Here is a 14,298-nt window from a genome sequence, read left to right as displayed (position 1 = left end):
TTAAGCATGAAGTGTTGGTGGTTCAGTTGAGTGCTAGAGGGCAGGGAATCAATAGTGCTGATCCCCACAAATTATACCCTGAAATACCTATAATTCATGTGCACTTTTATGTGTGCTACTCTTGCTTTCACATAGTTTGCGTAATTTGATTTTTTGTATGTTTGTATTTGTGTGTTTGTCTATGAGCATTTGCACATATTTGCTTTTGTGTAAGACCACGTGTGTGTGTGTGTTTCTCCAGGGGATGCAGAGTAGAGGAGCTGGAGCGTCATATTGATATGCTGCATGAGTACAATGACATCAAAGACATTGGACAGTCACTCCTGGGCCGTATTGGTAAGAGAACACCTTGTTTGGACATTTAAATTCACCAGTTTTTAAGTAACATTTAAAGGTGCGTGTAGAATTTACAAGGCATAGGTTTGCTTTATTCACAGATCAACCCCACTGCAAGCTGTCACTCCTTTAGCTCAGTTCTTTTGATCAAATCACCACACAGTCACATGGAGACTGTATGAATGGGTCTAATGTTTCCTACAAAGAAGCTGAGATGTAGAAAATTTATGGTATGACAGCAACATGAACCACCAAGTATAATACTTGACTTGTCTACTGATTGTAGCAGCCCTCTGGTTAGCAACAGCCTTTTTTTGTATTTATGACAGATAAAGTCCAGTTGCAGTTATTACTTGTGAGTTATTTTCAACTATTCCTTTGTGGGCTCTCCACACCAAATTAATGAGTGCTGCAAGATGACAGCTAACTAAAACTGCCAGTTGAATGAGTTGTCTGTCTGTCAATGTGACTCATATTTTACACCTCTTTGCTCACTTATGATAAGAGAGTGTGAACCCTGAACAGACTAGATGAGACACACAATATGTCTTTTGTGGTGTGATTTGGAGCAAGGAAAACAAACTGTGCAAAAGTGTGATCACAACCTTAAAAACTACTCAAATTACTTAGATTAATATAGACACTCTTAAAAAAGATAATCAGTACACAGTTGCTGTTGTTGTCACAGTGTTGTTGTCACAGTGACCAAATACTTTGGTCCCAAGTTATAGCTGCGGACCCAGACCCAGGTTAAGTCTGAGTGACTACGTTTACATGCACAAAATATTCTGTTTTTTGCCCTAACTCTGAAAAAGAAAATATTTCTATGGAACTGTTTACATGGCTTATGAAAATGAATATTCCACTGACATTCCCGTGTACATGCAGCTGTGCCTACCTAGATTAACGTGCCCTAAAATGTTGTTTATAATGTCAAAGTATGGAAAAGTGGAACAGCTGTCACTTGTGCCAGGCTTTTTTCAAAGTTTTCCACCAGTGGCAGCTTTGTTCGACTGTGCAAATACAGCCTCCCTCTTTCATTCCTTTAACCACCTTCATGAAAAGGTTGCATCGCGATATTTGCACATATCCAAAAACCTGTTGATATCCCTGTCTTTCATAATGTGTAAAAGTAGGTGTGTTTCTCCTTATGCCCAAAGAATGCTCCTAAAACCCGAATAATATCAGCATATCCCACGTCTTAATTGGAAACTACTACGTTCGGAAAAAGGCCTAATTAGTAACATCAAAACGGAATATGCTGTTTACATGACTGGTATCAAATTTGATATACTGTCATTTTTGGAATAATAGTGAATTATCAGTGTGCATGTAAACGGACGTGAGAGTAAACGTGAGACAGAGGCAGCTGGAGAAAGAGAGACTTTGCACAGTCAGGCTCCAAAATAACGTTATCTTCTGCCTCCTGCTTAGAAGTGGTGAATTTATAGCTCACAGTAACTAAATACGATACAGTCTATGGCTTTGCTTTGATATCTAGTGTCAGCAAAAAATGTTGTTGCCCTTTTCCAATCATTAGTCTTTAGCATAGTTAGCACACATTAGCTTGGAGGGCTTACCTCGCTTGTTTAATACATTACATGAATGGCGCTGTCACCCTGAATGCCCCCTGGAACCCTGTGCAAACTCTTAAACTCTATATGGGAGAAAGGGAACGAATAGTTGAATATTCATTTTGAACAGCCAAATCTGATTCGACTGACATGATTCTGAGTCGGGTACAGCCCTTAAAAGTTTAAAATTATGTCTGTGGAGAATTCTCTATTCTTTACATCGGAGCAGCTGTAACAAATCACAATTTCCCCTTGGGGATCAATAAAATATATTCTGATTCTGATATTATCAAAGGAACATTTGAATAAGCTTTTATCTGATCAGATAATGTGAATGTAGCATGTAGGAACTGCAAATTATCAGCTTGGCCAAGTCTCATTCAGATTCAATTTGTACAGATAGCCACCAGAGGGCAACAGAGCAATGTCTCTGATTCTTTCTGAGGCCTGAATCAAAAGCCAAGGCCAGTCTTAATTTAAGACAGTATTTAATCCCACATCACTGATTATGTCTGCATTTTTATTCCATGGGCCTGCCTATAAAACATTCATTCCATTAGATTAAGAGAAAATGTTATTGGCTGAAGCGTCTCTCTTCTGTGGGGCAGCTTGGTTATATTTAGGTTCCCATCTCATCCAGTTTAAGTAATCGAGCCTCTGCAAGTTCTTACTTTTCTGTGTCCAGTCACATGTTCACTGATCAGATCGTAGCTAGCACATCACTGTACTTACTCTGTGACATCAGACACTTGTGATGGCATTTCACCTCCTCCCTACATTTGTTATAATTCCTGTAATGCTGCGTAATACTGTATAAATCCATCTGTCTGACTCTAAGTCTGGGCACACACTAGTTTACGAAGGTAGGCTGCAATGAGTGTTGTAAGTTTGTGTCTTTGAAATATATTTGTGTACATGTTATGCAACTCTATGAGGGTCAGGAAGTGTGGAGAAGTTCACACCTTTTAAACCGTTAGGAGGGTTTTGGTGAATCACCGCCAAGTCACATTGTGGTCTGTGCGTAGCATGTGTCATAACAAACATGACTTTTTACCTACTTTTACATGCACATTGTTGAGTGTGTAGGGTCAAACACAGTCTGTACATTCCCAGATTTTTTTTAGTGATCATTGCGAAATAAGTACACAGGAAGAACACAAATAGTTCTACGTTCCTCGAAAGCTCTAATGTCACTTATGTTCTGCTTCTGTGTCTGTCTGTGTAGAAAAACTGGGCGATCTCATATTAAATATATATTTTGAGTTAAAGCTTGCTATCTCTTTAAATTCTCTGTCAGTACAGTACAGTGGAGAGTCAGGATGATAATGACCTCTTAGTGAATGGAGATGGCGTTTCCCCTCTGACACAATGGCAGTCTTTCACATCACTTACACACATACACCATTAACAATCTCTGTCTGTCGTGCAAGCACATGCATACACTCACACACGCTGTCAAAGACAAACACATGCTATCATCCTGTCTTTTGCCCCGTACTGCTTTCTCTTTCACTTTTTCTCAAACACACACACAAACACAGACTTTCACAAAGAGTCTACACTTAAACACTGAGTTGCTGTTGTATGCTGAAGGAGGAGATGGGTGGGCTGAAGAGAGAGGAGACATGAGGAGATGCCCTGCAATACCCTTTAGAGACAATGTCCCTTTGTGTCTTACTATGTCTGTCCGTCTGACTGTAGGTCAGGATTAAGGCCATTGTCACATCTCTCAAGAAATGTATTTTCTACACCTATATAATCTTAGAAATGTTCACATTTTTCACACCTTGAAAGCTATTTATATAATCCAGGAGATTTTTCTTAATGAGAAATTTGCCCAGAAACAGGTTATTCACATCCATATAACTGCACTCAGTGAAGGAAAACAGCATAAATAAGAATAATTTTGGAAGGAAACTCATTCAAATCATTGGACTGTAACCCGTTGGAGCGTTGCCCTGCAGGCATTAGAGTGACAGACAAAACATTAAACAGTGAACCTCTCTGTTGCTTCAGGCCTTCAAACCTATATCCCAACTGCACTGCATGTACACACCCTTACCAACGAATAGAATTTGCATAAGGTAAAAAACCAGTTGCCTCACTTTATGGTTAATCCAATGCTTATTTTTGTCAAGGCTGGTAAGAAGATCAGGTAAAGATATCCGAGGGACACAGTTCTTTATCAAAAGAAATGGTTGCTTCTTTTCCAAGGTGATGTTTTGCTTGCTTTTTCTCCTGCTTCACACCACTTCTGTTTTAATATTTTGTGTCTTTGACTTTGACAAAAAACTGTAAAACTACTGACAGGCTGTGTCATTATTTGTTTTATATTTATAGATTACAAATTAATATTGGTTGATCTAAGAGTCCAAACATTAAAGCTGGAGTTGGCAGAAATCTGGAAAACACAAAAAACGTCAGAATCTGAAAATATACCCTCCTTTTGCAGCTCCTTCTCTCTCGCTCTCCTAAGCCCCTCCCACCAGACGACCACAGACATATGAACACGCTTCATACAGTAACCCGGGGTTTCCTATACATTCATTTATTCAATCTTATTTCATTGTAGAGTTGCATGTGGTGCAGTCCCTTAGCCCTCCTTGCCCCACACTCTCTCTCTGTTTATCAGGCCACAAATGAGACAAGTATTAGGTAGCCAGCCACCCCACGGTCCCTTCACCTCACTCCCCTACTATGGATTTCTTTGCCAGTTGGAGAGCCGACAGCAGCTCCAGAGACCAACCTTTGATTGGTGGTTGTAGCTACTCAATTTCGGCCAGTACAAACCTCCCAGCCGCTGGGTGTCACAGTGGGCTGGTGGCCAGCAGCAGTGCCGAGTCAAACCTGTGTAATGGCAGCAAAAGAAAGTTTGCTGATCCAGCAGGGAGTCGGTCTGTCCCGGTCCCTGTAGGTGGGGTTTGCACTAGCTGGATTTGGGTTGCTGCGGCCACTGTCTGGGGTTCTCCTCCTAGCGAGGTGGTCTGTGTCAGTGGGGAGTGAGGTGTAGGACACACTGTGATTCAAGGCTCTCGCTAAAGTTAGCTACATAAATGTGAACTTGAAACCGCAGCTGACTCGGGTTAGCAGAAGGCGGAACTATTAGCAACACTTTCTTTTCATCTCTGAAACAATTTGCCAATACTGACATGCGTTTTATTTTGTTTTATATCAGACTCTCTTTTTGATAAGTTTGTCTTCCTTTCATGGGTTGCTTTGCAGTATCGGCAGTTGTTGCTAATGCTGGAATAGCAACTCTCTTTGCAGAATTTTCCGCCATTGAATCGGGCTTTCACCATCTGAAGAGACATGCATGGGCGTGTGCATTTGTAAAACAGCCAATACCAGTGCCCTCTCTCTGAAATTACCTATGACTGGCTAAAATCTTCAGTAATAGACAAGATTTCTAAAGCCTAAAAACAAAGTCAAGAAGAGGTGCATAAGTCTAGTGTTCTTTCAGTCCACTTGAATTACAGTATGCTCAAAATTCATTGCCTAGTGATGCCAACATTAAACTGCCTACCCCAGCTTTAACTGACATATTTTGTTATTGTCAGCCCTGGTAACATCCTATCAGTGCAACACATATGCGTGCAACAGATGCTACAGCTTTATCAGCCCTGTACTATATTTAGGAAAACACACTACAAGCCAACTGGTCTTTGTATCAGACTCAGCCCGACACAGCTCAGCACAGCTTGGTTCTGCGTGATGTAAAAGAGGCAGAGATCTAGCTTGTGTGGCTACTTTAATGGATCTTTTCGAGTATATAAGATATTATACTTTAGCGGGGTTAATGTGTGAGAAACTTTTGCAATTAAAATGGAGATGGGCCAAGATATTTTAAATCACAAATTTAAAGCTGATTTAAACAAACTTTTCACCAAGTACATGCAAGTCTGTCTGGTACTGCGATGCTTGGTCTGTTCAGTGTTTTAAGGATTGTTTGAAAAGTAGACCAGAGGGAGTTGACCCTGTAATCTGCTGAAGGGGCCTAACCCAGACTTTGCTATGTCTTGCAGCTGCTGTGAGGGGGACCACCACACGAGATCTCTACAGCCACTTTGGTCTGGAACTGGATGACTGAAAAAAATGAAATTACAGCGGTGAGAGCGGTTTCTCAGCCGAAGGGGAGAGGGGCTTATAGAGTAAAGACCAAAGAACTTTTAGACAGGAGAATGGATTTGGCCTAAAGATGTGACTGGAGGAACTGTTGACCTCAACTGCCTCCTTCAGACAGAGCAGAGGTTTGCCAATTTTCTCCATGATTTAGTTTCCACCTCCTTACAGAGAGAGATTTCAACAGTGGGATTGAGCATGATAAGAGGAGAATGGCGCTGGCCCTGCAGACAGGCATGATATTTCAGAAGCCTTCTGCAAAACCATTAACTTAACGCTTTTTTTTGTTTTGACATTTGAGCTCATGTTAATTTAATTTGGATGAGGGTATGCACGATGCCTGCAAGAATGTAAATTACTTTTCTGACTTTGGTTTGTTAGTTACAGAAAAGGGGGAATGCTAGACTGTTAACCAAAAGTGTAAAGTATAGTGTACGAGCTCCTAGTATAATATGCCTTGTATGTTGACAATAACATGTAATAAATAACCACAGACAGTATGTTCCCATTTGCATTGTACCTCTAAGTCCGCTATGGAAACTCAAGCGCTACAGATACATTGTGGTTATAGCGGGTCCTCTTCTAACTAGTCCGCCACTTTCCTGCAGTAGCCCAGAACAAACAGACCAAACACTGGCTCTAGATAGGGCCATTTACATTTTTGAATTGGCCACTGTAGTTCTGTTACACACTTGGCACAATTTCGGTTGAGCCACCTCAACGCTAAATGCCATTAAATCCTACGCACTGAATTTTAAAAGGAATACCTAACCCACAAAATGACCATTTGTAAATCAGTTAGTCATGCTGTGTTAAAGCCACTAGTATTGGAGTGTGGATTTAAAGATAGCACAGGTAAGTTTCACTTTCAGTTCAGTTTTAAATAGTAAGGTTTTCACAAAAATGCATGGTCTGACAAGCTTTCGGAGTAAGCATGAATCCCATACTGTCACTCCTGCAGACAGAGGGGTCTAGAGTCTGTGTTTGAAGGATATATCCAGGATGTCAAACTGACTCAGCAGCAACAACGGGTTAAAAAGACAAAGATAGTTAGAAGCTAAAGCCGAACTATAGGCTACAGATCAGAGTGTAAAAGTGAACCACCACATCGCTGCTGATCGACACAGAAGACAATGAATATAAAGGGAGACTTCACTGATATTGAACCAGCTGTGTGGCATCACAGTGTGTGCAGATGAACAGTGTTTGGTTTCGCCCCCGTGCCACTGCCAGCACCTGGACCTCGGCCGCTGTACAGGCAGGGATCTCCTGGGGAAGTCAAACAACGTTCATCTGCGCACACTGTGATGACACACAGCTGGTTGGATATCAGCAAAGTTTCCCTGCTTCCCTTCACTGGTTCCAGTACAACAGGGTCGGTCTCTTTCACTGTTATAATCGTCAAAAATCAAAAGCAGCATGTGTATACATTCAGTAGGCTATATCTTCAGTAGCTAGCTAGCTAACTCTACACCTTTCAGGGTTTGGTTTTGGTTTTGGAACAGGGAAGAAACATATATCTTTTTCTAACCTCTCCAGGTAACGAGTATCATTAATACATGACATGCCCCAGGCACAACATTTAGCTCCAAATCCACAAAACCAGCCTGAAACGATTGCATTAGAGTCAATGGAGCACAGCTGTGTTGTTGTTGCAATAAATCAGTATGTTTGCCGTTTTCCATGGAGGCATACAAGAAAGACTATGTTTTCTTCACAAATTCCAGGTAACACAGCAAGGCTAATTGAAAAACAAATGGTCATGTTGTGGTTCAAGTAAATGCATTTAAGAGAAAGATTTCAATTAATACGTTTAGTTTATTTTGATAGATTTTACTTGTAAAACTAATCTGTTTTATGAACATATGACACATTAATTTGCTAACATCCCCCTCAAGATCACATTAATCACCACCCACTTTTAAAAAAAAATAATAGCGGAGGAAAAAGGATATTAGGCAACTGTCACACTCGTTTACAGTTTCCTGTTTGTCTTCACTGTACCATGTAAAAGTTTAACTAAAAAGACAGGGTTGGGTACCTGCTTCCTGTATTTAAAAAACAATTCCCAAAGCTGCTCTGCTTCTCTGAACTGTTCATGATATGTACTGAACAGAAAACACAGACTAGCAGAATAATACACTGGGCGTGCCCTTATCTGTCTAAGAACCACTGATAATGTGTCTTCACAGACTGATAGCGGCAGAAGAGCTTCACAGCCCTGATGATGCCCTGTTTGACTGTGTGTGTGTGTGTGTGTGTGTTTTAATGAGTGTCTGTTGCCTTTATCTGCCATTTGCAGGTCAAAGCTCATACGTTTTACTTATCATAGTCTTTGAATCACCTATCAGCCATTTACCATCTCGCATACCGGGGTCAGTGTAGGATACCGTCTGTTCATGTACCATTTAAAACCAGATGATAACTGTCTATCAGTGTAAACCTTGATGTTTATCTGATAAGTCTGGTATTTTTGCAGATGGAGTCAAGTATTTCAAAACAGGTGACACCTAACATATTTTGTAGGAGTTTAGAAACAAGAGTGTCACCATTAATTTGGGCTCTGTAGACCACTGGGGGAGTGACCTCTGTTAACTTTCAGCAGTGACCCGCAGCACTTTGTTATAGTACATGTTGCAATCTTTCCTGATGATGCAATGTATTTCATGACATGTCACATTGCTGTAATGAACACTGTGTGAAATGTCAGCCTCCTTGTGTCATTCAAAAGTAGGCCTAAGTTATTCTATTGTGGCACCGTGGGCTCCATGACTCCCCCTGTCTTACAGCTGCTGAAATCAGCAAGATAGAAAACTGTCAGTCATTTGGCCAGCAGGACTCATCATGTCTTCTTGAGGATGGATTACTGAACAGATTTACTGGGCACAGGCCCAGGGGCCCATAGTGTCACCTGCAAAATGTCACTCAAATTAACAAGTACCGAACCAGGAAGGAACTCAAAATGCCACAAAAAGACCAGAAAGAGATGCAAAGAGACGCAAAATAACCAGAAAGACACAAAAAAATACCAAAAAAAGACATAATACCTTAAAGGGACAAAAAACGACTACAGAGAGACACAAAACTACCACATACTAAATTACCAGAGGAACACAAAACCACAAACAGAAAGAACACAGCAGCACACACCGCATGTCATGTAACGAGGTTAAACCAATCACAGCTTTCCCTTCTTCCATAAATATCAGCCTGTGGTAAATATGAGGGAGAACTTGATCATTTTAGTGCAGGGCTACGCAGAGCTTTACATCTGTCCCATGGACAATATTTTTGGCCTAATACACACTTAAAAACAACGCCTGGAAGATCAGCTCTGCACTCACACTATTTACACCCGTACTTTCATGTGGTCAAAAGCAGTCCGATTGCACTGCGATCACAGAAAACGCATGTTAATACAAGGTGTAAAGGGGGTGAGACAGCCTTATATCCAGCCTTATAACATGATGCAGATAGGTTTGCCTTTTTTGAGGACATATACAGCAAATGGCACTGTTTTTATTTTTTTCATCATTTTACTTTGAACACAGGTTTATTTCCATGGTGGCAATATGAATCACTTGCAAGGGCCTGCTCTTTCTACAGGCCCCTCCACCCTAGGGGCCCCTGTGCCTGCACTGTCTTCATTTACACCTCTGCTTCTTGTGTCATTCACTGTGTGTAAGCTACATCTACAGTGTTTCTACATGTTCTGGCATAGGAACCCTGCAGGTTGTCCATTGAACAGATATGCTGGAGCTACTGGAGTCAAGCAACCAGCTGGTGGAGCGTTTGGTTGCAGTCTGACAGCTAAAGGGCTTTGGTTTTCATTGTAGATCTTAAGCCCACTGTGGTGATACATGTTAGTCGAGCCCTGGCTATTGTTCGGCGCCCCTCAGTTGACAGATGCGCACTTCAAGCACATCTTGTGGCAGAGCGCGCAGTGATGAATGAACGCAGCGAGGCCGACTCTCCAAGCAGAGGCAGGGCTCATTTTACGCCACACGGTTCCGCATCAGGCTCTTGTCACTACCGGGTGGAAACCGCTATGCGCGCTGCCCTCGCTTTCTGTGAGCTAGCAGGCAGGCAGGGCCGCACCGCATTTCCTCCTCACCAGTGCCGCAAACCCCGCCCCTGCCGGATGGGATGTGTAACACACCGCTGTCCTCGATTGGCCCAGACACGTGTCCGTCAGTGCTTAGTGCTGCTCCACTGATGGACGGGACGCTGACGGCGGTGGGCGGGCGCAGCTAAGAAAATTATAAGGTCATTTGAATTACGCTTGCTAGTGAGCTTATCGGCTACAATGAACCCAGAAATGATATCAATGGTTGTGACAATGAGCGGATGATGATCGCGGGGTCAAAGTCGACGCTCACAGCCAGGCGTATTTGACTCCCCACCGGAGGGAGAGGAGCGGCAGCAGCAGCTCGTTGTGGCATTACAACAGGAGGGGATCCCGGTCGGTGCGTGTGTCTGTCTCTGCGTGCGTTTCTGTGAGCCTCTGTCAAGCCAAGCGAGCGGCGGCGAGGAGCGGCGAGGACGACCAGGATAGCCTGTAAGCCGATCAAAGCGGAGTCGCACACGACGACTTTCACGTCTGGGAGTTCTGCGCACCTACATGCTGTGACGGTGTGAGCGAGGTATGTACGCAAAAAATAATAATCATCATCCCCCAGAAGCCACAGCCCGAGATGACCGTGCGCCCCGCGGTGCTCAGCTCCACAGATGGCTCTGGGTATTACAAGCTAGGAGAAAGGGGGAAAGAGCCCGGGTATGACTCCTATTGTCCTCTGGCAACCTTGTGCGCAAACGACCCTCTGACGTACCTCGAGAGGTGGCTCGACACTTTAATATCAGGCGGTGCGTGAGAGGTGATTCATGTGAACGTGGACTGCATATTCAGCATGCCTCTTCATCCTAAAAGAGGCGGCTGTCACACTGTCCATCCGCTTCCTTGCTAAGCCGATGCGCGCAATAACGCTGCGCATCCTGCTCCCCGGGCAGCGCCCGTTACCATGATAACCTACATCATGTTAGCGTGATTAACATTGCCCAATACGGATGGAAGGCCCTCTGTGGAAGCGCACATGGCACGATTATCGAGGCGTAGTCTAACCAGCGGTGGGTTGAGCCTAGCTATCGTTTCCACATCCACTACCGCAATATGATGCTACGCGCCTTTTAAATATCCGGGTGTAGCGGCAGCAGATGATGAAGCCTTTTTTCCCTCACTGTGAAGTGGCTGCTGCTTTCTTAACGCATGTCCTTTCACTGGCGTGTGACAAATCCTATCATGTCGATGCGATACATTCACAGTAATTGTCTGCCTGCGTTTTAAATAGCTGCAGACTTATTGGATTGCTATGATAGTGCCATCAGCACCATTGCAGGGAGACAGACAGAGCAGTAAATATCCAGTCAGCATCTTGGCTCTGGAACAAATAGGCAGACATCTTCCCTAAAAAAAAAATGCCCGCTTGTTTTGAACTGACATCCCTGCAGTGTTTTTCTACACAGGCTCATGAATAGATAATAAGTCATGTAAACCTATCGTTTACTGCTTTAAGGATCATCTTCCCAGCTATCAGGTGGCACTGAACACCAATGTCAGCACATGCTGTCCTCTGCTGCTCTCAGCTGTCACTTACAGACAGCCAGCTTTGAGTTAGGATTCCCTCAAGGTCTCTGTAGCCTTGGGTTTTATCCAGCTGCTGGAGAAAAGAAAACTCAGGGAGTGAGGAAATAGATTACACTCATGATGTTTTACATGTTTGTGACCGCTTGATTTCATGCAGGATGACAACACACAGCACAAGACGGTGCAAGCCTGCAGTGTGGCTACCAGAGCTGAGTCAGTGGATTGAAATGGGCGCAGGATGTGTAAACAAAATCATAGTAGATCACATTCCTATGTGGTTGGCTTAAATACCATTGTGAAGATGTTAAACATCCGTTTTCTTTGCTTATGCTAACCACATGTAACCTTTCTCCTACTGAACTGATTGTGTGATTCATCCCAGCCTTTATCTGTATATTTGTGTGCGTGTGCATTCTTTCAGGATGATCCGTCTAGCGTGTTGCACAGCCCTGCTGTTTGTGCTGAGGCTGCTGGTGGGCTTGCCGTGGTACCAGGTTCTCCCGGCCATCCTGATCTTCTACCTGGGAAGTGGAGGATGGAGCTTCCTGCAGATTTTTGCCAAGACAGTCGGCAGAGACTTACAGTAAGTACGGAGAGGGTGTGTATGCGTTGGCGTGGTGCCAGTGGTAATGAAACCTAGAGAAGTCGTTGATTCATTACTTCGGCTTTTTTCATCTGCTGCTTTTCAACCAGTCAGGTCTTTTCTTTCTGTCTGTAGAGCAGTCTGTAAGTGTTTTGACAGTGACAAACTATTTGTTTTTTGGCTCTACACGCCAGAACACTGGACCTGAAGTGAAACAATGACCATGAGGGGAAAGTGCTGACTTTCAGCTTTAATTTGAGCCTGTTAACATCCATATTGGGTGAGCAGTATCAGAACTGGAGCCCTGTCATTGTCTCACGGCTCTGTTAAAATACAATCAGGGAAAGCATGCCTTTTATTGTATGTGAGAGCAGCTAAGAGCCCCCTATCAAATCCAAAGCACTGGATTCACAGCCAATCAACAGCAAATGTGTCACTGTCCAAACACTTACAGGTATCACAACAATCAAAGTCTCTGAAGACAGTTAAAGTCAGCCACAACAAGACCTTGGACATACAACTGTACAACAAACTGTAGTTTCTGGCAAACAGCGGAAGAGTAAATTGTGCTTCATGTTGTTGATAAGGCAGAATAGGGCCATCAAAGATGTTGCAGGTCTTTGCTTACTCCACTGACAGTGACATAACTGTAGATAGGACAGGGCTGTAAATCAGAATGATCATTTATCACCTTTAGACGGACTTTAAAAAAATCTTTTTATGGGTTATGGGCATGCTCTGTCCACACTGCATCTGTTAAATATGCACCATGTAGACAAACCACATGCCTATCAGCTCGAGATATGAGTGCAGACATAACCACTTAAGAGATGTTTCTCTACGTTTGTACTTTTTAAACAGAAAGTGCACACTTTATATTGTGATATTTACTGGAAATGACACAATATAGCCAGCAGCAAGGAGGTTGTTATTAATGATGGTCATTTCCCAGAAACTTACAGCTCCCTGGCGCTCTCCCTCCAGCTAGCTGCCACCCTATTTAGGTTTTTGTAGTGAAGTAAGGTATAGTTTAAATGACTCCTTATTTAAAATTCATGAATCAACCATTCTTCATCCATCGTGGTGCTTTCAAAGCGAGCGGCAGGAATAAATAAAAACAGGGCATCTTACAAAAGTTCAGCTCAAAACAGCAGCGCTGAGTTGCTTGCGGCTAGTCTGAGCATTCTAGTACTATACAATGAAGTCAAACTGAATTTGTCGCTGAAGCTTGCTTGTATCACATTCAGTCAGGACACATGTTGGAGCAAATAAACCAAATATTCAAGTTATCTATTTTTAAAGACAGTAAACAAATTCAGAATACCACCAATTTAAACTATAACAGAATACAGTCACTTATATTTGGTATTTTAAATACGTTACACCCTTTATTGTACTCAGGAACTCCCCAACCCTGACAGTTTGATTATTGAACGTGGAATTTTGTTTGTTTGTTTAGCAAGTAAGGTGTTCTCACACCTTCTAATCCCTCAAAAATGTAGCTCGACATCGTTGACTGAGGGTACCGTTGAAGAACTCGTCTTGACCCGAGGCTCTTCCTCCCCAGGCCTATAGTTAGCGACCAGCTGCATAATCCTGTTGTGCATGTTTTAAAACCTGATATGGCAGGTAGCTTGAAATATCTTGGACAAAGGACAATAGAAAGGACGGGGGGAGGAGCAGACCTTTTAACTGTCTTACCTAAAGCCAATATTTACATTTGGGGGGTGGAGGGGGGGTTACCATGGTAATTGGTTTGTCATTAACTTCCTTTTTTTCCTCAATAGCCGCAGTAATGGTAAAACAGGAAATTGTAAAAGCATTTATGACCTCTTCATGAGATGTGAGCCAAGGTGACCACACCAGTTGTGATAAGCGCTTTTCTTTGACCCACTGTATAAAAAAAAATGGCCGCTGCTCTCTTATTGGTTGGAGATAAAGATAACAGTTTCACAGGCTATATTTCAGAGACAGATCTTAAGCTTGAACTATTTTCTCTTCTTCTTTAGACCTCTTACTTCTTACGCTTTAGCTACCTAGTTGTG

General features: G+C 42.8%; 1 protein-coding gene across 2 annotated transcripts in view; it reads left to right on the top strand.

Annotated features, from left to right (window-relative positions):
• The first annotated feature begins 241 nt into the window (after nt 1–241).
• slc27a4 (solute carrier family 27 member 4) overlaps nt 242–14,298 on the top strand; it is a 36,587-nt gene continuing 22,530 nt past the window's right edge. Inside the window, exons 1-3 of one of the 2 annotated variants that reach the window (XM_050052853.1) lie at nt 242–336; nt 5,933–6,016; nt 12,092–12,253. In XM_050052853.1, the coding sequence (XP_049908810.1) occupies nt 6,003–6,016; nt 12,092–12,253 (176 nt within the window). In that variant the 5' untranslated portion in view covers nt 242–336; nt 5,933–6,002. Of the gene's footprint in view, nt 337–5,932; nt 6,017–10,232; nt 10,673–12,091; nt 12,254–14,298 lie in introns of those variants that run through there. The other variant, XM_050052854.1, reaches the window with a different exon arrangement.

Source organism: Epinephelus moara, chromosome 9 (assembly GCF_006386435.1).
Source record: "Epinephelus moara isolate mb chromosome 9, YSFRI_EMoa_1.0, whole genome shotgun sequence".
NCBI lineage: Eukaryota > Metazoa > Chordata > Actinopteri > Perciformes > Serranidae > Epinephelus > Epinephelus moara.
Note: the sequence above shows the minus strand (reverse complement) of the source record. Positions and strands in the feature narration are given on the sequence as shown.